This window comes from Oncorhynchus nerka, linkage group LG20, assembly GCF_034236695.1.
Source record: "Oncorhynchus nerka isolate Pitt River linkage group LG20, Oner_Uvic_2.0, whole genome shotgun sequence".
Taxonomy (NCBI): Eukaryota; Metazoa; Chordata; class Actinopteri; order Salmoniformes; family Salmonidae; genus Oncorhynchus; species Oncorhynchus nerka.
In genome coordinates, this window is record NC_088415.1 from 61170417 (window position 1) to 61195655 (window position 25239).

At 41.3% G+C, this 25239-nt stretch overlaps 1 protein-coding gene across 1 annotated transcript; it reads right to left on the minus strand.

Annotated features, from left to right (window-relative positions):
• Nucleotides 1–987: 987 nt before the first annotated feature.
• Nucleotides 988–24300, minus strand: LOC115102891 (uncharacterized). The gene is made up of 3 exons (XM_029623306.2): nucleotides 21649–24300; nucleotides 17499–18330; nucleotides 988–2723 (listed from the first exon to the last, which is right to left on the minus strand). The coding sequence occupies exons 1-2, from the start codon at nucleotides 23320–23322 to the stop codon at nucleotides 17593–17595; spliced, it is 2412 nt and encodes an 803-aa protein (XP_029479166.1). The 5' UTR covers nucleotides 23323–24300; the 3' UTR covers nucleotides 988–2723; nucleotides 17499–17592.
• Nucleotides 24301–25239: the final 939 nt, after the last annotated feature.

Sequence of the window (25239 nt, forward strand, 5' to 3'; positions counted from 1 at the left end):
GGGATGACCACGGCAGCTTTCCAATCTTTCAGAATCTCAGATGACACGAAAGAGAGGTTGAACAGGCTAGTAATAGGGGTTGCAACAATTTAGGCAGACAGTTTTAGAAAGAAAGGGTCCAGATTGTCTAGCCTGGCTGATTTGTATGGGTCCAGATTTTGCAGCCCTTTCAAAACATCAGCTGACTGGATTTGGGAGAAGGAGAAATGGGGAAGGCCTGGGCGAGTTGCTGTGGGGGTTGCAGTGCTGTTGACCGGGGTAGGGGTAGCCAGGTGGAAAGCATGGCCAGGCGTAGAAAAATGCTTATTGAAATTCTCAATTATAGTGGATTTATCGGTGGTGAGTTTTCTATCCTCAGTGCAGTGGGCAGCTGGGAGGAGGTGTTCTTACTCTCCATGGACTTTACAGTGTTCCAAAACTTTTTTGAATTTGTGTTGCAGGAAGCAAATGTCTGCTTGAAAAAGCTAGCCTTGGCTTTTCTAACTGCCTGTGTACATTGGTTTCTAACTTCCCTGAAAAGTTGCATATCACGGGGGCTGTTCGATGCTAATGCAGAACGCCACAGGATGTTTTTGTGTTGGTTAAGGGTAGTTACGTCTGGAGAGACAATTCTAGATTCCAGCATCATGAGGAAGTAAAATTATGTGGATATATTGAAGCAACATCTCAAGACATCAGTCAGGAAGTTAAAACTTGGTCTCAAATGGGTCTTCCAAATGGACAATGACCCCAAACATACTTCCAAAGAGCTAACGGATATCTGACGACCGCCAACCGTGGTTAGCTGAATACTAACATTAGCCAGTAAACTGGCTAGCTTCTGGCTAGCTTTTGGCTTGCTTCTGGCTAGCTTCTGTTGTGGATTTCAGATTTGAGGTGAATAATACTTTTTTATATATAGATCTATAGAGATCTATATAGATCTTGATCTAGATCCAGCGGATCAAGATCCTGTACCAGCACTGCAGAGAAGTCAGTCAACTTGGCTTTGAAGAGGAGATTTAAATGTTTTATTCTGACCTGGGCCTCCATGGCCTGTCTTTACAAATCAAAATATGTATTTGTGTAAAACATTGCAAAAGAATAGGAGAACTAGAAAAGTCACACAATTTTGTATGAGAGCAACTTAATGACCAAACATGCTTAGCTATTGAATAGGATGAGAGGTGGTTTCTCATCATTTGGAAGATTTCTACATTGTAATTATTGTTTTGCATAAGTGCTAGAATGATAAGGAAACCATATAGAATGTGGTTGAACAGTGCACATTAGTTTCGAACTAATTTGAACATCCAAAAGATTTTCCTGCAAGTGACTAAAAGTAGGCTACCTCTGCTACGGTACCTTAGAACAGATGTGTGTGCGTCTTTGACCTTGTGGCTCTCCCTAATCCTCAGTGGCTTAGCCTCTACTCACAACCTCACCCCTCTCGCCCAATCACCACACAATCACTCTTTCCAGGACAGTCTGAGCCTGCATCCCTGGTCAAAAGTAGTGCACTACATATGGAATAAATAGGGTGCCATTTTGGACAAAGCGTCTGAGACACGGCCAGAGACACGTAACTACTGTACCGTGTGGCGTTCCTGCGGGTGTGACTAACAGTTTGTAGTGGTACACACTCAGTACATTCGTCATCGGTCAACAGGGCTTGACGTCAACAGAGGAGAAAGAGAGCTCTTCTGTGGTGAGGGTGGAGGAGACTGGAGTGACAGGAGGAAACAGGGTTTGTAAACCACAGAGAGAGCTGGACACTGAGCAGACTTGGATTCAAATACTATTTGAAATAATTTCAAACACTTTATCTGTGCTTGATTGAGCTTGCGTGGCTTACTGGGCCCAATAGAATAGTTTCAAAACTGTAAAACCCGTCCGAATTGGTGAAACTCTCAGACAAGACTTAAATAAACAGAGAGACAGAGAGGTTAGCAGGCCTACGTGCAGACGGCTCCAACACACAGCAGTCTGTGCCATGGCATAAAGACAGCAAGAGACATACAGGTTGCGTTCCAAATGACTCCCATCATAGGGCTATGATCAAAAGTAGTGCACTATATAGGGAATAGGGTGTAATTTGGGATGTAGGCAAAGGCAGTTTAGACCCTAGTGCCATGAAATACAGAGAGTCAAGTGGAGAAGAAACATACTGAGACAGACTACTGTCTTCCATTGGTGCCATACCAGAACATAAATCATTTCAAATCAAAATCAATGTCCATTATTAGGTCATTGTTGTTTTTTAATCCATACATAAATGTAACAAATGTAAGACATTCAGTTGTCAATATGAATTATTTATATTTGGATGTTTCGGACAGTACAATTTTCTAATATCTCAGAACATTTTAAAATAAACATTTCTAAACATGAATATAGATACTATAATCATATAACTTCCAACATCGATTCTCATTTTTCAACAGATTCTTTGGTTGATAACCTTTGTTGTATAATTCAAGTAGGGTTTAGTTATGAATATAATACTTTATTGTCCAACTTGTATCAGAAATGTGTCTTTTTGCTGTTTTAAGTTATATATGTTAGGTTGAAGTGCTTGCTGCATGCTGTGTCTCAGGTCTGTGCATCTCATTCTGTAATGTGGAATCCCCTTCCCCTCCTGTCTGTCTAGAGCGTTCACCCTTGGAAATACCCCCATCTTCAGGCCAAGCTCTGTCTCTGTGTCCATCACTGACTGAAGTAATCTCTTCACCACGTCAGGGCTCCTGAGGAAGACAACAACACAGCACTTAAAATTGCAATCTACAATACAACTAATGGTCAATGGTCATTTAAATTAATGATATACAGTGCCTAAACCAGGATTTGCTCTAGAATTTTGCCTGTGCTTAACTTTATTAAGATTATTTTTATCCTAGACAACCCCCTAGTCCTTGCCGATGACAAGCATACCCATAACATGATGCAACCACCACAATGCTTGAAAATATGAAGAATGGTACTCAGTGATATGCTGTGTTGGATTTTCCCAAAACATAATGCTTTGTATTCAGTACATAAAGTTAATTTCAGTTCCACGTTCTTGCAGTTGCCTTATTGCAAACAGAATGCATGTTTTGGAATATTCTGGACAGGCTTCCTTCTTTTCACTCTGCCATTTAGGTTAGTATACCCCCCCCTTGGGTTGTGCCGTGGCGGAGATCTTTGTGGGCTATACTCGGCCTTGTCTCAGGATGGTAAGTTGGTGGTTGAAGATATCTCTCTAGTGGTGTGGGGGCTGTGCTTCGGCAAGTGGGTGGGGTTATATCCTTCCTGTTTGGCCCTGTCCGGGAGTATCATTGGATGGGGCCACAGTGTCTCCTGACCCCTCCTGTCTCAGCCTCCGGTATTAATGCTGCAGCAGTTTATGTGTCTGGGGGCTAGGGTCAGTTTGTTATATCTGGAGTACTTCTCCTGTCTTATCCGGTGTCCCAAATGAATTTAAGTATGCTCTCTCTAATTCTCTCTTTCTCTCTTTCTTTCTCTCTCTCAGAAGACCTGGGCCCCAGGACCATGCCTCAGGACTACCTGCTGTCCCCAGTCCACGTGGCCGTGCTGCTGCTCCAGTTTCAACTGTTCTGCCTGCGGCTATGGAATCCTGACCTGTTCACCGGACGTGCTACCTGTCCCAGGCCTGCTGTTTTCAACACTCTATAGGCAGCAGGAGTGGTAGAGATGCTCTTAATGATCGTCTATGAAAAGCCAACTGACATTTACTCCTGAGGTGCTGACTTGCTGCACCCTCGACAACTACTGTGATTATTATTATTTGACCATGCTTGTCATTTATGAACATTTGAACATCTTGGCCATGTTCTGTTATAATCTCCACCCGGCACAGCCAGAAGAGGACTGGCCACCCCTCATAGCCTGGTTCCTCTCTAGGTTTCTTCCTAGGTTTTGGCCTTTCTAGGGAGTTTTTCCTAGCCACCGTGCTTCTACACCTGCATTGCTTGCTCTTTGGGGTTTTAGGCTGAGTTTCTGTACAGTACTTTGAGATATCAGCTGATGTACGAAGGGCTATATAAATAAATGTGATTATAAATAGATTTATCCTATCACAGCCATTAAACGCTGTAAAAATCATCTTTGTGGTGAATGGGTGTATTGTTACACTATCCAAAGTGTAATTAATCACTTCACCATGCTCAAACGGATATTCATTGTCTGCTTCTTCTTCTTTTTTACCCATCAACCAATAGGTGCCCTTCATTATGAGGGATTGGAAAACCTTCCTGGTCTTTGTGGTTGAATCTGTGTTTGAAATTCACTGCTCGACTAAGGGACAATTGTATGTGTGGGGGTACAGAGATGAGGTAGTCATTCAAAAAATCATGTTAAACACTATTAATGCACACAGAGTTCATGCAACTTATTATGTGACTTGTTAAGCAAACTGTTACTCCCTGAACTTATTAAGGCTTGCCATAAGAAAGGGATTGAATACTTAATGACTCAAGACATTTCAGCCTTTCATTATTTATGAATTAGTAAAAATTATTAAACATAATTCCACTTTGACATTATGGGGTATTGTGTGTAGGCCAGTGACAAAAAAAAGAGTAAGAAAGTATTAACACCCCTTGACTTTTTTTCCACATTTTATTGTTACAGCCGGAATCCATTTTAAATTCCGGCTGTAACAATAAAATGTGGAAAAAGTCAAGTGGTGTTAATACTTTCTGAAGGCACTGTTTTGGTTAAAAACATAACTAAAATTACCAATAGTGGCTTTACATTCTGTATCAAGAGCATCTGCCCAGAAGGGTTGGGGTCAATTCCATTTAAATTCTTACAATTTCAGCTCTCCTGCTGAATTGAATTGACCTTGTTCCCCAGTGTAGCCAATAAATTGATATACATTTAACTCCCTAGAGTCTATTGACACACGAGTGCACAAATCTATGTAACATAATAAAAAAATTCACATCAAAATCCATCAGTTTAAGCTAGAGCTGTCATGTTTTTGCATGGGCTGCTTCTCAATCCACAGCATCCACCTATGTCGCCCTTCTGCATCTGTGGTGGAAAGTGGCAGAGCTTACAGCTCTGTTTGTCAGACTAGGAAATCCCAAAAATCGGTCTTCTCATGAAAACGTCTGTAGCATCCGAAAGGTTTAGCCTACACACTAATATGTCAGCTTGGAACTTCCCCTCCCAACGCCTTAGACTTTTAAGAATGTATTTCTCCTTCCATAAAGGCATTTCTGTATTGTACAGTCTTTAATTAAGTAGTGATGGAAACTTAGATAGTGTCAAGGAGGATGAACTCATAGGTTAAGTACGTGTCCTTGTTGTTCAGCCTTGCTACTGTAGATGGAGGAGTAGGAATATAAGATAAAAGGTCATGCCTCCAATGTATAAGTCCAATATGAGTCCAATTAAATCTCTGCCTGTTATTTCTTTCATCCAAGGCTAATCCTACAAGTACAATATGTGCTTTTGAGGACAACAGAGAAGAGGAGCGGTAATAGATAAAAAAGAAAATATCTACAGTAAAACGAGTCCTATATCGATATAACCTGAAAGGCCACTCAGCAAGGACGAAGCCACTGCTCCAAAACGGCCACAAAAAAAGCCAGACTACGGTTGGCAACTGCACATGGGGGAAAATATTGTACTTTTGGGAGAAATGTCCTCTGGTCTGTTGAAACAAAAATAGAACTGTTTGGCCATAATGACCATCGTTGTGTTTGGAGGAAAAAGGAGGAGGCTTGCAATCTGAAGAACACCATCCCCACCGTGAAGCACATGGGTGGCAGCATCATGTTGTAGGGGTGCTTTGCTGCAGGAGGGACTGGTGCACTTCACAAAATAGATGGCATCATGAGGAAGTAAAATTATGTGGATATATTGAAGCAACATCTCAAGACATCAGTCAGGAAGTTAAAACTTGGTCTCAAATGGGTCTTCCAAATGGACAATGACCCCAAACATACTTCCAAATTTGTGGCAAAATGGCTTAATTAAGGACAACAAATGAATTGTCATAAAGTACAATTTTAAAGATTACCTTCACCTAGATACTTATTTGGTGAAAGCCACAGGCCTTTAAAAATAATGAATTAAACAACCATGTCTCTCTTACTAACAAATTTAGTCATGGGTGGTAACTTCACTATTCCATCAAAAAGAAAAGGCACCATATGAAATATGCAATTTAGGATTTACACCATACAGTGTTAAAACAACATCCAAAATGACTTGCTGCAACAGTGTTTTGTTTAACACTAATAGGAGTTAACTTTAGATCAACACTAGTGTTGAATATAAATAACATTGTGAGTGTTACTTACCCCATAGTGTTACATTTCAGTAACACTGGCAAGTGTACTGCAGTGTTAATTTTTTACATGGCAGAGTTTTACGTTAACACTCAATATTAACACTATAATCAGAATACTGTAGACTAGCACCATATGTAGGCTGAGATGGTGTTAAAATGCACTCTTTACTGTAAGTGTAAGTTTAACACTGCAAAATGTATTGCGTAGAAAATAACCATAGTTGTGTAGTACAAGCGATTTACAAGAAACAATTTCTACAAAAAAATCTATCTACTTCTCCATTATTTCAAAGCCTATTTTCAAAGCTTTAACCAGAAGTCACAGGCCTTTTCTCCCTGGAAGCTGTTTTTTATATCCACAGCGTCTTTGACTCTCGCCATGTTAAACAATGTCTAGAACTGCTCATGTTTATGTGACCATCTCAAATATAACAAGCTAGCGTTTGGTTTGCCTCATTCTGCTCTGATATCTGCCCAAAGGCGTTATGATTAAAACCAGATTGTGCTTGCCCAACTCACAGACACAAGGCACAGGCCAGAAAAAAAATAGATTGCAGTTACACATATTCTGCACAAGAGGGAAGTACAGTATCTTCACAAAAGGGAACGCTCACTCTCTCTTTCTCTCTCATTATTTTCTTTTTAGTCCAGTTGATAAGCTAGAAAATTGTTCAATGTGGTATAGAAGCGTGAAAACTGACACATAACTTTTCATGCTGAAAAAAACTCATATTGTGCCATTTTAGCCAAGCCTCAGGTTGGCTTGTAGCACCATTTGTGAATATACATTTACCTGTATTGACATTTTGAGTCTACATGGCCCCAACAATAGCTTTAAATGTTTGTATTGGTTTGGGGAACACATTCAATCAACCAACAGCATATGGCCTTTGTTTTTTCCTTCATGATCGCAACAATTATGAAAAACCATCAGAAAACTCAGTATAATGTTGATATTTTCACTTTTAAAGTGGTTTATTAAATACAAAGTTTCATGCTGCTTATATATTATATATACTACGGCACTTTTAAGAAATGTGACATGAAATCTGATGTCCCTTTATGTTAAGATCACAAAACTTTTACAAAAAGCCAGGATATGTTCAAATAAATATATCCAGCTACAGTGTACATATTTAACCAATTACACTCTAGGATAACAGTTTTACAAAATGGCCAACCAGCTCCATGGGTGTAAAAGTGTAAAAGGTGACTTTGTATTTAATACACAACTTTGAAAGTGAATGTAACGATGTGCGCTGAGAGTCGGGAAGCAAATTCAGGGAGTGAGTTTTTTTATAAATAAATGAAACAAACATGTAACACAAACAACGCATAGATATGACCCAAGAACTGAAACAATGACGCCTTGGGAAGGGACCAAAGGGAGTGACATATATAGGGCAGGTATATGAAGTCCAGGTGAGTGTCATTATGCGCTGATTCGCGTAACGATGGTGACAAGTGTGCGCCATAACGAGCAGCCTGGTAACCTAGAGGCCGGAGAGGGAGCACACCTGACAGTGAAAATATAAAAATCTTACTACAATTTTTTATGTTTTTTAATCAGTTGCGATCATAAGTAAAAAATTACATAAAAAGGCCTTATGGTGTTGGTTTATGGAATGTGTTCCACAAACCAATACAACACTTTCAAGCTATTTTGGGGCCATGTAGACCCAACACAGGGGAAGCGTTGACCCAAAACATCAATAAATTTAGTGTACTAGGGGGTAACTAGCCCCCTGGGGTAACTGCTCGCACCACTGTAATTCATATTAAGATCACTTTCCCTGGCTGCCACTGCTTTTGCTCAACAAAAAATGTCCTCTGTGTCATCACAGCTTTTGGAGATATTTCAACAAAATAATTTTGTGATAAGTTTATCACATTTTTTTACATTTTGAAAAAGTTATCGATATATTCCAATGAAGTAAGATCTATAATTTGTTTTTAAATATACAAGTAGGAATGCCTTAAGATCCACTTGTTTAGATAAAAAAAATGTAGATACTTTTCTTGTAAATTAGTAAAATGTTGGATGAGTGTGTCGTGTCTGTGACTATCATTAAGTGTAGTCTTAACATTCTGTACACTCCCCTTGTCCGAAGGGTAAAAAATGACCCACCTTCGCTCAACCCCTAAAATAAAGCGCTTCATTGAATTTTAAACCACTAATCGATTTTGCATGAAGAAATATCCTGTCATTCATCACAAACTTGGTGAATATCTGGGTTTTCCATCTTCACAATGCAGAAAGACTGCATTTAGTCAGTGGACACTCCTCGTTTTTATTACAACACACCTGTCATAATTGTTTTCTTTACTAAAGTAGAGGTTTACAATTATTATTATTATTGCTAAAGGTACTGCATAGGTCAACTCTAATTAGCACATATAGGACAGTATGCAAGTGTGTGTGCATGGACTTTGCATATGTATTTCTCACATGTGCAGCACATAGTATTTGTTTTACAGTCATTCTTTGGGGGCAGAATTGGCAACTCCTCCTCTAGCCTGTCCCAGCTGCAGCCTCAGGTGGATCAGGACAGGATTCAGTCCCCTGAACAGCTTTCACAAGCGCTGCAGAGGCTGCTGTGTGGGGGAGGCACTCCCTTCTTTGAATGTGTGGGGTTATAAGTGCCTTTTCCAGCTGCTCCAGGAACACCCTCCTCTTGTTCCGCTTATCAGGCATCCAGGTAGGGTTGATCTTGTTCCATATCACGAAGGCATTGTATGAGGACACATCAATTATGTTATGGAAGATAACCAGGGGCCAGCGGGCAGTCATCCTCCTGAAGCTGTAAATTCCAATCACCTTGTCCCGGTTGTCCACTCCTCCTTTGTTGTGGTTGTAGTCCAGGATGATGGCCGCCCTCACGATCATTGATCTCAGCCGTTTTGTGCAGTGTGCTCAGGAGGACCACATTCTTGTTCCTCTTTGGGAGGTAAGAAACTAGAGTGGTGGTGGAGGTGAAGGCAAACGTTGATGAGAAGGCATCTCTCCCCCTTGTTGCGAGGAGTGCAGGGGGGAGCTGAGGCTTGTTCTTTCTAACTGTGCCAACCTTGTGATCTTCCTCTTCAGGAGCTGCTGGCTGAGTTCATAAGAGGTGAAGAAATTGTCACACGTGACATTTTGCCCCCTCAGTCCATCTGTCACATCAAGCACAACCCGCATCCCCTGGATCTTCTCTGGGCCTCCTCTGAACGGCCTCCCTGTGTAGACTTGCATTTTCCAAGCGTAGCTGGATTGTGCATCACAGGCCACCCATATCTTGATGCCATACTTTGCTGGCTTGCTGGGCATATACTGTCGGAAAGGACAGCGACCTTTTGACAAAAGAGATTACTATCAGTAATTAGTATCAGTGTCACAGAAAACAATCACATAAATCAATTATATTACAGCAATACATAATAAAATGAACAGTGAAAATCACTTACATTACAGATATGAAAATAAAAATGTACCTCTGAATGGAACCAGTTGCTGCTCCTGTTTCTTCAGGCCCAGGGTTGTAGAGGCATGACAGATACTCCACCCGCTTCTCCCAGACCTCTTATGGCTGCCAGTTGGTCTCTCACACGTCTTGCAGGTCTTGACTCACGATTATCAAATTGTTGCATTCTTGAGAAAGTGTGAAAGGCTTTCGGTGGCATCGTGGCACGGAAAATTGCCATTCCACTCTCTGCATCCAGAGACTACATGTAGCTTCGCCTCGGGACATATACACACTCACTAAGATTAGCAGCCCTATGTAGGCATGCAGGTCAATCTCATCCATCCTTTTCCAGTAGTCTCCATGTTTACGGAAACCCTCCAAATGTGTCATCTCCAGGATGATTTTTTCAATGGCTGGTGTTATGAACATGTAGAATGTTGAGGCAATGTCCTGGGCATGTGCAACTGTATGTCTTGTGGTCCCTGGGGTCATCCTTATGACATTTGTGCTGCCATCCTGCCCTGGTTGTCATATGGTGACAAGGACCATGTTATTTTGCTGTTCTTTGACAAAAATGTTTCTCTTTCAGCTTGGAGGATTTCTTCTTCATTTGAAGAGGATGCATCGTGCTCTGGGTTGTATTCTTCCATATCTTCATCTTCAGATACCTCCTCCTCTTCCAAATCATTGTTCTCTTGTTCCTCCTGGACATCTGAAAAAATGAGATCTACGACCTGTTGGGCACTGAAACGTGCACTCATGGCTTCAGCAAAGAGAGAACTGGGAGGACTGTCATCTGCAGCACCTTTATAGCCTCTGACTGCATTCCCCATTGGTAAACAATGCTTTCAAGAACGTGTTTAGCAGGCAAAATCCCAAGGAAAACTGTTCACAAAAAAAACAAAAAAAATATCCCTCCGCCAGTCTCTGTATTGTCTATGGCAAGGGAAAATAGATGGCCGACCAGTTTACAATGCCTACAGCTTCCACACGATGTCGCCAGTACTGTCATTTGCTTTGAAGTTAATCCTTGGTCAGATGACAAATAGGCACTTCCTGTCATCAAGTACACAGCAGGAAGTTTTGAGAGAGAGAAAATGGACCATCATTTCAAAACGTGCTGCTATTGAATACAGATCGCCCCGTGATAAATTTTATCGATTGTTAACGTTTATTAATACCTAAAGTTGGATTACAAAAGTAGTTTGAAGTGTTTTGTCAAAGTTTATAGGCAACTTTTTTAATTAAAAAAAATGACGTTGCGTTTTTGAAAGCAGTTTTTTCCTGATCAGACGGGCTTCATAAATGGACATTTTGGGTATACATGGACGGATTTAATCGAAACAAAAGACCCAATTGTGATGTTTATGGGACATATAGGAGTGCCAACAAAGAAGCTCGTCAAAGGTAATGAATGTTTTATATTTTATTTCTGCGTTTTGTGTAGCGCCGGCTACGCTAATTATTCTGTTTACGTCTCCTTTGGGTATTCCGGGGGTTGCATGCTATCAGATAATAGCTTCTCATGCTTTCGCCAAAAAGCATTTTAAAAATCTGACATGTTGGCTAGATTCACAACGAGTGTAGCTTTAATTGAGTACCCTGCATGTGTGTTTTAATGAAAGTTTGAGTTGTATCGAGTACTATTAGTTGTCACTCTGAAATTTACGCTGATGTTGATCCCTGTACAGGGACAGCAGCCCTAAGAAGTTTTAACCTCTCTGCAAAGACAACAAGTAATGACATCATTGTGCACCAATGATATGACCGCTGTTTCATTGATTGACTGTATTTTAACCCAATGACCACTGATTGTCTTGAAATCTAGCTGGGTAGATAGTCAATGAGCTGAGGTAAACGGCAATATGTAAAGTTTATGTTTTGGAAGACCAACCCATGTAGTAAATTCCGGCGTAAAGAGGTTCATTCGCCATTGACGATTCATACCGGAAGGAGCCACGCATGTTGCGCACAACATTGTTTTGGTAAAGCGCATATTCAGCTGTTTATATATCAATCAGTATGGCGACGAAGTCAGGGAAAGCTAAATCTAAGTCTAGATATACAGATGTACACACAATTTTAGAAGAAATTGATCGAGGATGATTCATTTAGCGATTCCCAAATGGAGGAATATTTTTTGAATGGAGAGAACATCGTTTTGGACTGGTAAGTTATTCTCACGCTAATGCCGTTATTTGAAATTAATAATATTAAATATTATTTGTTAAATGAAATAGCCTATTTGAGGCTGTTGAGGGGAGGGCAGGCCCACAACAATGGCCAAAGTGAAATGGAGACAGTAAATACAGCGGGTCTGTTGTAATATAATAGAGACAGTAGATCTAGCTGAAATGTCATAATATAAATGAGACAGTAGATCTAGCAGGTCTATAATAATATATTCAACCTTATGTTCCCTGTACTCTATATATATATGTTTATTATACCTGTTGATACAGGGCTCATATGTGAAACTATTCTTACTGAACATTTTCTTTCACAGTGACACTGACTCCGAATGGGAGCCCCCAGGGCCAAGGTGTCCATCCCCCACTGAAGCTGGTTCATCCAGCTCCTGCCACAAGTGGTGTTCATCTGCCAAAATGTATTTCTGCAGGCATGGATGTGCCTCAGGGCCAAAAGGGCACAGCATGGAGGCGTCACTGTGTTCTTTGCAGAATGAGGTCCCCCATCACCTGCACCACATGCTTGGTGACCCTCTGCTTTACAGCAGAAAGAGACTGCTATGGCACCTGGCATCAGCAGCACAATATTGTGTAGAGGACTGAGGGTCTTCCAAATATTTAAATTGTTATTTTGTAAATGTATCTATTTTTTTCATGTTTTTTTCTACATTTTTTTGGGGGGTGTGTTAGAATACTATTTTGGTATTTTGTATATAGTTATTCCATTCAAAATGTATAACTTCACCAATTTGGCCACTTGGGTACATTTGGCCTACTCATGTAGCACACTCATTTTGGAAGTTTTCATTCTGAAACTTTGCACAAGTACTGTTGCCCTTTTATGTTTTTCACTGAAATTGTCCCCATCATCCTATCTGAATGTTTGTTTTATCTTGTACATTTTAAAGATGATGATACAACAATAAAAAATAAAAAACATATGTTTTTTTCATTGTATTATCTAAACCAGATCTATTGTGTTCTATTCTCCTACATTCAATTCACATTTACACAAAGTGTTTCCTTTCAAATGGTACCAAGAATATGCATATCCTTGGTTCTGTGCCTGAGCTACAGGCAGTTAGATTTGGGTATGTTTTCAGGCGGAAATTGAAAAAAGTGGGGGGGTTCATGTCAGAGAACGCCGGGACAGTCCCCACTTGGAACGGCTACAATTTTATAGGCCATCGGAGACTATACAGCTGTAGTTTTGGCTACACGTCTGGAAATGGTTCAACTCTGAGACTATCGATCACTACAGAATAAGAGCAAATCTTAGACATACAATTACTGGTCTGCAGCTAGAAATTACGTGTCTAGAACGAGAATGCCGGCAACCGCCGAAGCATTGATTCTATAAGAACATTTCCGAAATGTACTCTGAAGTACCCATTCTAACCACCTACAACTATGAAAGACATTGTGTCTTCTGGGAAAGTTTACCAGAGACTCTGATGAACTCTACAGGACAAGCGACTGTTTTCTACGGAGAGACAACAACGACATACGTAAATATATACATTTAAATTATTCTCGAATAAGCGGCCGTTCATGTGCAAAGGATTAGCATTTCAATGATTATAATTATCCACTTGGTGTAGTGAATCCGTTTTCTCTGTCTCGCTCTCTCAGTCCCCACCCTTTTCCTTCGTCTACCAAGCTGCCATATCGGCATCGTCCGCGGGGACTTTTTCTTTGTATCATGCAGAACCCAAATATCTACTGTTTGTTTGTTATGTAATACTGTGTGATTATTTAGTTAGCTAGTAAATAAATCATTAGGTCAATATGTATATTGCTGATTCATTATGGAAACTAGGGTTATGGAAATGTTTTATTGGAAATCCAAGGGTTTGCAACGTTCACTAATAAGAACTGATGAGGTAATAATAATAATTAATTAATAAGTGACTGTTTTGATAAGATATGAAAATATCTGAAGAGTCAATTCGGGAAATAGAGACTTCCTAGTTAATTAAAGTTTACATGATTAGTTTAATCACGTAATAATAATTACACATAGAGGATTGATTTGATAAAATAAGTCTTCACATTTAACCCTTGTGTTGTCGAAAGGGTAAAAAATGACCTGCCACTATGTTTAACTGATAACCCACAGGACGGTAGATATCCAGGAAGAGGGTTGGGGCAGCCCTGTGGTAGACTCTCTCCCTCAATACTGCATGGCAGTTTCTACCAGATATTTATGACATGTCGTAAAGTCATAACATTTGTGGTGGGGAGAGTGAGAGAGGGGGGAGCCATGATATACACCCCCAAAGGGCCACGTTGTGACAAGTGTGTTACGAATGTGTTTCTACCTGTCTTTTAGAAAATGACTGGCCCAGTTATTGCTAGTTTATGCTAACTTGCTAGCTAGCAACTTCACTAGCAGAAAATGCTAGCCAGCTAGCTAGTTAGCATAAGCTGCTAGGCGTGCTAGCTAGCAACCTTACTATCAGATCGTCTGAGGTAAAATACATTCAAAAGATAACTACAATATATAGCTACAAGACCATGGTGCTTGCCTAAATGTGAGGGGAACCACCTAGTGAGGCTCTGATCAGCCCTCACCCAAACAAGGGCTCTGATGTTCATCCACCTCTAACCTGCTTCCCTACCACTGAGCTATTTGAGCCCAGTCAAAACTTTTATCTGGCCCCCATGGTGGAACAAACTCCCTCACGACGGGAGAGCGGAGTCAATCACCACCTTCCGGAGACACCTGAAACCCCACCTTTTACCTAGGATAGGATAAAGCAATCCTTCTCACCCCCCTTAAAAGATTTAGATGCACTATTGTAAAGTGGCTGTTCCACTGGATGTCTTAAGGTGGGCACAATTTGTAGGGATAAGAGCGTCTGCTAAATGACTTAAATGTAAATGTAAATAACGTAATTGCAGTTGTAAATGTTTCCACTAGTGACTGATAGCTTCACAGTTGATGTTACTTTATAACCTTTTAGCTATTTGACACAGCATTTTATGTTATGTAGGTAGATAGCTAGCTACGTTTTTAAGAGAGCTTTTCAATTGGCATCTCTCCCCCTGTTTTCAGTCACAGGTGGGGACTGGATTGGTGGGCTCATGAGGGGTGCTCCAATTTTACTGGGGATAGCTTTATTTGGGACCTATGTACAATTTAGAATTGTGCAATAGCAGAGCATAAGAAAGTTGCCACATCAATGTTACACTGAGTTAATTAGTTAAGTTATTGTATGAAATGTTATATTCCAATGTCATTTAATAGTTTTGGTTATATTCCATTCCAATATTTTATTCCAACTATTGAAAACCTTTTGATCCTGAATATCATTTTAAAGACTGCTGGGTTTTAAATCTTGCATTATTCAAATAATATTAGGTGCATTTGTACATAATGGATTGTATCGAAAATTAACAACAAAGAAAGAACAAAGAAAATTCATGTGAGTTAAAAAGGTGAGTTAAAAAGAGGGACTTTACATCAAATCTCCTCATAGTGCGGATATTAATGGTGACATGTGCAACACCACTTCCCCCCCATATTTTATTTAAATAATTAAAATTAGACAACTGTACTTAGCTTTTAAGTATTACTTACTAAAGAATGAAATGGATTTTAACACACTTGTGTGAAATCCTATCCAATAATCTTCTACCAGGGTAACTGGCACCCCCGGGGGGAGGGGGGCAGTTACCCCGGTACTTAAAAAAATCTACTTTTCATGAAATAATAAAAAAAGTGTAAACTGTAGCCATTTATTTCCCTTTATAGTTTATTTGACTAAGCATGACTTTCATCCATATACCAATTTTTTTCTCCAAACGTTGCTTTTTTGTGTCAGCAATTAGATATTGTTCTTAGAGGGGGCTAGTTACCCCCTAGTACCCTACATGCATTTTCACAATTGGCCTACAGGGGGCGTTATATACCGACCCAGGGCTTTGATGAATGGCATTATATCAGGTGTTGTTAAGTGTTAAAAATTATAAAAGTGTGCCAATTGTCACGCTTCTTTACCAAATCAAACAATATTGTATTTTTTGGGACCTTATCTACTCAAATGTTTATACATGGTGGTGTAAATCTCTGCAGCCATTTAGACACGTGTTCTGGAATTCTTAATTTGTGATGTTTGATGGTGGTCAATTAGATCTTTCATGTGTAACACAATCTTTATAAATATTATATCTGTGAATGATAGTAAGATAAATGTGTCAGGGAGTTATTTTGTAGTCCCGCAATGCTCAGATATATATTGACTCATGACTGTTATCCTATAAATACTTAGTGACATTTGTTTCCACTATCAATCTCAGATGTCAGTGTCTCGTTACAAGAAATGATTCAACTCCAGCCTACTCTCCACTTCTCTGAAGTCATGATGACTAAGATATAACGAGAAGTGGGAACTCATTTGACATCAACATTAGCAGACACACAGATACACATACACACACACACAAGCAGTAATTTTCACAAATATAGCTGCTCAAATATTATTTTGTATAATCAAATTGTTATACTACCATCATGAAGTACATGCATCACGTACATATATCGGATCGATGAAGGATCTTAATTTGAGCCAGTTATGTGTTATGTGGATTATAATACATTTACATTTTTGTAGGGGTTGATACATTTTTGGTAAGTGAAAATTAAGTTGGAAATTTCCAAGTGGGAATTACAAACTACATAAGCCTTTTTAGATAAAACTACTAGTTTTACATTTCCTGCATTGCAGGAAAGTGATCAAATTAAGATCCTACATCTGTACATCAGCAGCCAGGTTGTGTAAACCACAAGCTGCCTGCTCTCTATTTCTTTGAAGTCATGAGTCAGAACCATTAGGAAGGAACCCATTAAGGCTGGGAATTGCCAGGGATCTCACAAAGAAACCCATTAGGGCTGGAATTGCTAGGGATCTCACGATATGATATTCTCATAATACTTAGGTGCCGATATGATATCTATTGCAATTCTCACGATTCTATATGCATTTTAATTCAATACTGTGATTTTATTGCTCACCTATGTCTTCTGCAGAGGGAGAAGAGAGAGCCATGATAAAAACGAGTTTTGATCATTCATGGAAATAAAAGTGCTGAAAACTAATTGGCTACTTTATTAAAAAGAAGATGGAGAACAAGCTATGAAGAAAAAATCCTGGAGTTTTAGTGCAGGTACAGCAATCTAAAATTATATTGCGATATAGTCAAAACAATACGATCAATAATCAAAAATAATATCCCAGAGGCCTCCCAAATGGCGCAGAGTTTTAAGGCACTGCATCGCAGTGCTAGCTGTGCCGCTAGCACAGTGTCAAGAAGCAGTGTGGCTTCGCTGGATTGTGTTTCGGAGGACGCGCGACTCTCGACCGAGTCCGTACAGGAGTCTCCCGAGTCCGTACAGGAGTTGCAGCGATGGGACAAGACTGTATAACTATCAATTGGATACCATGAAATTGGGGAGAAAAAGTGGTAAAAAAATACTAAGAAATAAAAAATAATATCCCAATATATAACTTTATAGAGTTTTTCCCCCATCACCAGCACCCAAGTGACAACATAAGCAGACACACACACAAACACACTTACCATGTCCCTGGTCAGTCCCTCTCAGACTACCTCTCAGTGTAGGTCTGTCCTTGTCATATATGTTCCCGGCCCCCACGGAAGTGAGGCTGTCCCCTCACACCATGCTGGAGCTCGGTCTGCTTTTCTCCAGGTATGGGGGTGTCTTCAGGGCACTGGGAGGCAGGGCAGGATGGTTAGGGTGGGTAGGGTAGGGTGGCTGGGCCAGGTGGGGCAGGACCGGCAGGGCTGACTGGGCCGGGTAGGGTGGTGGAGCCAGACCCTTATTAAGCCTCTCCACCCGTCCATTGGGGTGGGGGTACAGTGGTGGTTTCTGGCTCCTACGAGACGGGACACTGTATCCAACCATGGCTGTGGGGATAGGGGTGTGGGTCCGTAATAGTAGGGGTAGGGAGGGAATCTGTTCTAGCCCAGGGGTCTGGGTCACATGGTTTATGTCTCTGGAAGGGCCAGGTATAGGAGGGTCTTTGTTGAGCCCCCGTCTTTCCTGTTTGGAGTCTTTGGAAGGGCTCGGGCTCAGGGGGCTCAGGGCTGTGACCCCAACCCGGTTGGTTTTGATGACTGATGCGGTGAGGACATGGGACGGAGAGGTAGTTTGTATGGTGACGGTATGGTCAGGGTCTCTGTACAGTAATCCCTGGTCTCCATTAGTCTTCAGGTCAACAGTCCTAATCTTGTGGGTATACATCTGCTCTCCAGTACTAGTCTTCTGATTATACATCAGGACTCTGCAGTCTCTGGGCTTGGGGATGGCGTCACCACCATGAGGGGAACTGTTACATGATCCCTCTTCCAGGTCAATGTTAGCTGTCAGCAGATCAATCTGTTCAACCACCTAAATGACAATACATAGTCAATATACTACATTACTAAAATACTGTATATTAATACATTATACTACATTAATTAACACTACATTATACTACATTATGATATGACATGTCAGTTGATTGCCACTTAAGAGCTAAGAGTTATGAGATGTAGATTTTGTTTTACAGCGTACTGTATATTACAGCCCTATTGCATATGGACATCATAAAAGCAAACCATAATTCAGAACCTGTCTCAAGACAGGCTCTTTAAAGTGTTGCTTGTGTCTCTGCCAATTTCAGCAGCAGGTTTTAGCCAAAAGGTTCATGTGAATAGCTTTAAATCAATGCAACTACAAGAAATGATGTGAAACACAAGCAATGCTATCTTGTTCCATACTTGCCTGCAATGTATTTTTTTCTGCAAAGCTGAATGCAAATGTAATTTAAATGTCATGTACCATTACATAAACAGAAAGAGAGGATGTCCATTGATCTGTGTCTGCTTTGTCTCAGATGTCAATGTAAGCATAGACCCTGCTGAAATTGTATACATAGACTTACGGTTTACATAGCCTCGTCCTCTGAGTACATTTCAGTCAACTCCTCTCCCTATGTCTATTTTACTAAGAACATGAATTCATTACAATTCATAATAAAAACATATCCATCAAAATGATTGCTGGGTCCTCACTTACAGATGAATCACATGATTTCACATGTGAAAATAACGTGTTTTTGGAACACTTCACAAGTGATCACATTCATTTCACATACACTGAATATACCAAACATTAGTAACACCTTCCTACAATTCCAAAGGCACTTAAATCTTTTGTCTTGCCCAATCGCCCTCTGAATGGCAGACACACACAATTCATGTCTCAATTGTCACAAGGCTTAAAAATCCTTCTTTAAGCTGTCTCATCCCATTAATTTACACAAATTTAAGTGGATTTAACAAGTAACATCAATAAGGGATCATAGCTTTCACATGGATTCACCTGGCCAGTTTATGTCATGGAAAGAGCAGTTGTTCTTAATGTATACTCAGTGTGAGATCACATTGTTTTTGGAACACTTCAAGGGCTTGGTAAATACAGTCAATGGAAAATGAGATGGACGGAACTCAAAATGATAAGCATTAATAATTTCAACACGATGCTGAGGATGGCCAGCTGATCAGATAATTATATATTATAACAAAATAAAGAAACAACCTATCAGAGACCTTAAATGGTAGAGCAACCATCCAATTTAGCCACCAGAGGCAGATTGTTGATTTAACAATCTGCCCATGTGGCTAACTGCTTGGTTTAATTTGTTACCCATGGTCTAAGTGGAGTGTGACAATATACTTCCTTGACTAGGCTCCTGACATCATACAAGATTCAAAACGGATTTTGAATACAGTACTAGTCAAACGTTTGGACACACCTACACATCCAAGGGTTTTTATTTTTACTATTTTCTACATTGTAGAATAAGAGTGAAGACATCAACACTATGAAATAACACATATGGAATCATGTTGTAACCAAAAATGTGTTAACAAATCAAAATATATTTTAGATTCATCAAAGTAGAAACCCTTTGCATTGATGACCACTTGGTTAAATTCTTGGTTAAATAGCCCTTACACAGCCTGGAGGTGTGTTGGGTTATTGTCCTGTTGAAAAACAAATGATAGTCCCACTAAGTGCAAACCAGATTGGATGGCGTATCACTGCAGAATGCTGTGGTAGCCATGGCAGTTAAGTGGCCTTCAATTCTAAATAATTCACAGACAGCTTCACCAGCAAAACACCCCCACACAAACATCCCTCCTCCTCCATGCTTCACGGTGGGAACCACACGTGCGGAGATCATCTATTCACCTACTCTGCGTCTCACAAAGACAGTATTTGGAACCAAAAATCTCAAATTTTAACTCATCATACCAAAGTGCAGATTTCCACCGGTCTAATGTCCATTGCTCAAGTTTCTTGGCCCAAGAAAGTCTCTTCTTCTGATTGGTGTCCTTTAGTAGTGGTTTCTTTGCAGCAATTTGATGGCATGATTCACTAAGTCTCCTCAGAAGAGTTGCTGTTGAGATGTGTCTGTTACTTGAAGTCTGTGAAGTATTTATTTGGGCTGCAATTTCTGAGGCTGGTAACGCTAATGAACTTTTCCTCTGCAGCAGAGGTAACTCTGGGTCTTCCTTTCCTGTGGCGGTCCTCATGAGAGCCAGTTTAGTCATAGCACTTGATGGTTTTTGCGACTGCACTTGAAGAAAAGTTAAAAGTTCTTGACATTTTCCATATTGACTGACCTTCATGTCTTAAAGTAATGACGGACTGTTGTTTCTCTTTGCTTATTTGAGCTGTTCTTGCCATAATATGGACTTGATCTTTCCCCAAATAGGGCTATTTTCTGTATACCACCCCTACATTGTCACAATACAACTGATATGCTCAAATGCATTAACAAGGAAAGAAATTACACAAATGAACTTTTAACAAGGCACACCTGTGAATTGAAATGCATTCCAGGTGAGTACCTCATGAAGCTGGTTAGGAGAATGCCAAGAGTGTGCAAAGCTGTCATCTAGCCAAAGGGTGGGTACTTTGAAGAATCTAACATATAAAATACATTTAGATTTTCTTAAAACTTTAGCGTTTATTACGTGATTCCATATGTGTTATTTCATAGTTGTGATATCTTCACTATTATTCTACAATGTGGAAAATAGTAAAAAAAATAAAGAAAACCTTTTGACTGATACGGTATATGACAAAAGTTTTTGCTCATCCATTTAATAAACATCCATGTACTTTGACTGAAAAAAGTAGGAGGATTATATAACATGTAACTTTATATTCAGACATTGTAAAAGTCAAAGGCAATGACTGAATGTCTATAAAGGCTAGTCAATCAATAGCATGGGTAACAGAATTGACAGGAAAGCACAATCAGATTTTGTGTCTTTTACAGCATCAGTTTCATAAGTAGTGAAGCCAGGAGGATGCTAGGCTTCACCTAGTGGATTCCTGGAGTCGTTTTAATTCGCTGAGATGGAATTTGTTAACGGATATAATTATCTAATCAGCTGGCCGCCCTTAGCATCGGATGAGAAAAGCTAGCAGCAAGCCATTTCATACCAATGGTTTAAACCATGGTCTAAGGAAAAGTTCCCATGTTTGGCCCCACACAGGTCTGGGACCAGACTAACTGCTAGGTTAAACATACAGTATTGACAAAAGCTCAATGGACAAGCTAAGGTATGAAAAATTAGACAACACTGGGATGCTTTCAATTTCATTTTTTCTGGATTAACCAGGCTGTCTACAGCAAAGCGTTCTTACCTCCTTCATCTCCACATGGACCTGTTTGAGACCTCCCAAGACCCCCTCCAGGTCTGACACCACCTGTCTGATCTGCTCCCGAACCAAGCCCTCCTTCTGCCGGACAGAACCCTTGTTTTCCCGGACATGACACTGGTTCTCCCAGACCGAACACTGGCTTTTCCGGACTGAACCCTGACCATCCTTCTGCTTCACCCTCTGTCTCTGGGGGTCTAAGTCTGGGTCTCCTCCATGGTTCTGGTTGACTCCCTGGCTTGCTGCCTGTTTGGCCCTTTGGTTGAATCTCTCTTCCCTGCCTATAGTGGCTCCATGCACTGGTCCAGTAGCTCCATGACTTGGGGTTCTATGGCCAAGGCCAGGCCCACAATGACTCCTCTGCCTGGGCTGGCTGACCAACTGTTTCTGGGGGACTTCAGTGGAAAATAAAGTCTTCTGAACAGAGCCAGAGCCAGCAGGGACATGTCGTCCACTACAGCTGTCCACTCCTGCCCAACCTACAGCTCCCTCAGCCTTTAATCTAGTAGTCCTCTCCTGGTAGTTAGTTCTATCTCCCACGCCCTGAGAGTACACATGCCTGGGGCTGGGACCACCACCACCACTATGTCCATTTGGCATGTGAGGGTGTAATTCTCTTTGTTCAAGCGGTACAGACCTGTCCAAATGATCGTGTTCATCTCCAGCATATCCCCAGACCTGTTCCTCTGGACTGTAGCTGTAGCTAGTCTGTCTGTGTTTCAACTGACCCCAGACCTTTTGTTCTGGACCGTAGCTGACTAGCTGTCGTTGTGTCAGCTTGTCTTCTGGACTGTAAATGTAGCTAACCTGGCTGTGTATTTCTTGTGGACTGAAGCTATTCTGTCTTTCTAGCCTGTGGTTCGACTGACCCCAGACCTGCTTTTCTAAACAGAGACTAGCCTGTCTGTGTTGCTCCTGTGGACTATAGCTAACCTGTCTTTCTAGTCTGTATTTTGACTGATCCCAGATCGGTTTCTCAGGACCGTAGCTGTAGCTAGCCTGTCTGTGTTTGGTCCGCTGACCCCTGAACTGTGTGTTTGCCGGGTCCAGGGGGAGTGATGAGGCTGACGCGTTTCTCTTGCTGTTGAATGGGTGTGTCCCGATCCCTGTCCCAGCAGTGCCACCTCCACCCTGTCCCACATAGCCGCACTGTTCTTTCACAGGGGAGTAGAAAATCAGACCCAGGCCAGGCTCCACTGGGCAGGTCCACTGGGCAGGGTTGTAGTTCCAGGGGTGGCTGGGGCTAAACTGGCCTGGCTGAGGTTGATCATGCTGACATGGCCCGGTGAACACTGGCCTCCTCTGTGGGGCACTGTGACCACTTACACCCCATCCAGCTCCAGCTTCAGCACCACTTCCTTCACCTTCTCCTTCTCCACCTTCTCCCCCTCCACCATCTCCTCTTCCTTCACCTCCTCTCTCACACTTCTCTAGTCCAGGTTCTATATCCTCTGGCTCCACAGGGAAAGGAGGAAGGCTGATGTCCCCTCTGAGGTCCAACTCTGGGTGGTCTGGGTGTGTGGGTGGTGGTCTGTACCCCCCTGGTCCTCCCTGGTACAGTGTGGGTCTGTATTGGACACAGTGAAGGCAGTAGCAGTAGTCGGTTGTGTTTTGATGAATGAATCTATAGTGTCCCATCCGTGTGCTGTCTGAGTACATGTCAGAATGAAAACAGCCCGTCTAGAGTAGAGGCTGCTGTGGAAAACGCCTTAAACAACAACTGGTTTCCTTCTCCTCCCCTCCTCCTCCACGCTGCTCTCCAACTCCAAACTAGCCATTCACTCAAGCTGTTTTCCTCATCTATGACTGACTCCACCGCAAAACAAAACTTTTTTTCAGCTCTTTTTTTCTTACCTAAGACTTCCCTCCCCCCTTTCTTCCTGCCTCTTGTTTCCCCTTCTCTTCTATACTTGTTTTTCTCTATGCTCTTTTCTTTCTTTCCCCTGACCCCCTCTCTCACTTTTCTAACTTTTCTCTCACTCCTTCACCCTGCAGCCCTCTCTCCTGTTCGTGGCCCCTCTTTTCCACCTCCCTCCCCCTATCCCTTCTCTCTCTCCTTCTCTCTCTTTACCTCTCCTGTTTCGTTCCTCAGTCTTATTTGTTGCTGCAGGCTTCCCGTCGCTCTCCCTCACTTGGCTTTGCATTTCCCGTTTCCTCCCTTCCCCTTCCCTCCTCCTATTTCTCCACCTCTCACACTCTGAGTCTTGCTGCTGTTTCTAACTCTCTCTCTTCTCTCTCATTCTCTCACACAGTCGCCTGTAAATGTCTCCTCTCCCTCTCTCACCCTCTCTCTTTCCTCCACCGGAGATCTAGTTCTGTGTGTTTCTATCATCCAGTCAGTCCGTTAGACAGCGGTGTAGCTGTGTGAGTCTCCTGCTCCAGTACAGCTTTCTGAGCTAATTAGCCCTGCTTGCTAGGTGGTTACAACCTGGCACCCTTCAATTAAATGCAGCTTGGATAGAGCCAGTCAGGGAATCCTCAGCCAGTGAGAGAGGAGTAAGAGACTGATGAGAGAAGAGGGGTTTCAGCAGCCACAGACTGCATGGCTGAACAGACCCGACGGACGCCTCTGACTAGAGAGACTCAAGCACTGCCCTGTAGAGGGAGGGTTTCAACTCTCAGACTCTACCTCTCGCTCCTTTTTCTTCTTCTCTCTCTCTCTCTTTATTTCTTTCTCTCTCTTTCTCTCTTGCTCTCTCTGGTCTGAGTTTACAATAAAGCAATAAGGTTGTACATCTTCACAGTTAAACTAAATGAAACTCTTTTCGAAACATATGGTGTAGACAGTATATTTACCTTGACTTAGGGCTGTTACGGTGACCATATTACCGCCATACCGGAGTTGACGAGTCATGACCGCAGTCACATTCCATGTGACCGTTAAGTCATGGTAACTAGGCATTTCCAAGCTCTCATGCTGTTGATGGTTATTAGTAGCCCACCAAACTTGCTAACAGCCTGGTACTTAGCACTCAATTGTCCCTCGAATCACTCTGATATCAATGCAAATGTTTTCAAAAATCAAATCAAACACTTCATGAGAGCCCATGTTGCGTAACAATTGCATGAGAAAACAGATTTTTGATGGCCTCTATTAAAAAGAGGAGGATCTCATCAGTTTTCTATAGCATTGCTTTGCTTTACAACAGGAGTATAGCCTACCTGGCTGGCATTAAAATTAACCACTGAAAAACTGTCCTCCATTCGCTATTTAAGTGCATAGAAGACATGTCTTTTTTTATGCCCTTGTTCTGAGACAGGTGACTGATAATGGTCCATTCATTTTAGAATATGTAAAGACAACATTAAATGAAGAATATTCTGATGGGTGACCATATCACTTGCCCAGAGTGTGCAGTCAGGCAAGAAACAGCACGCCTTTTTTGTTTTGACTTTTTCAAATCATAGTCGCACGTCTCATGTAGCCTAGCCCATAAGCCTATATTATTTTGATAAGGTTTGTATCACAACTAAAGTGGCCAAATAACTTCTTAAAATGAAGCGCATTAATCCGCTTTACAACGGGTGTAGAGCCTAACTGGCATACATAGGCGGTGCGTGAGTTTCAAGTATGGG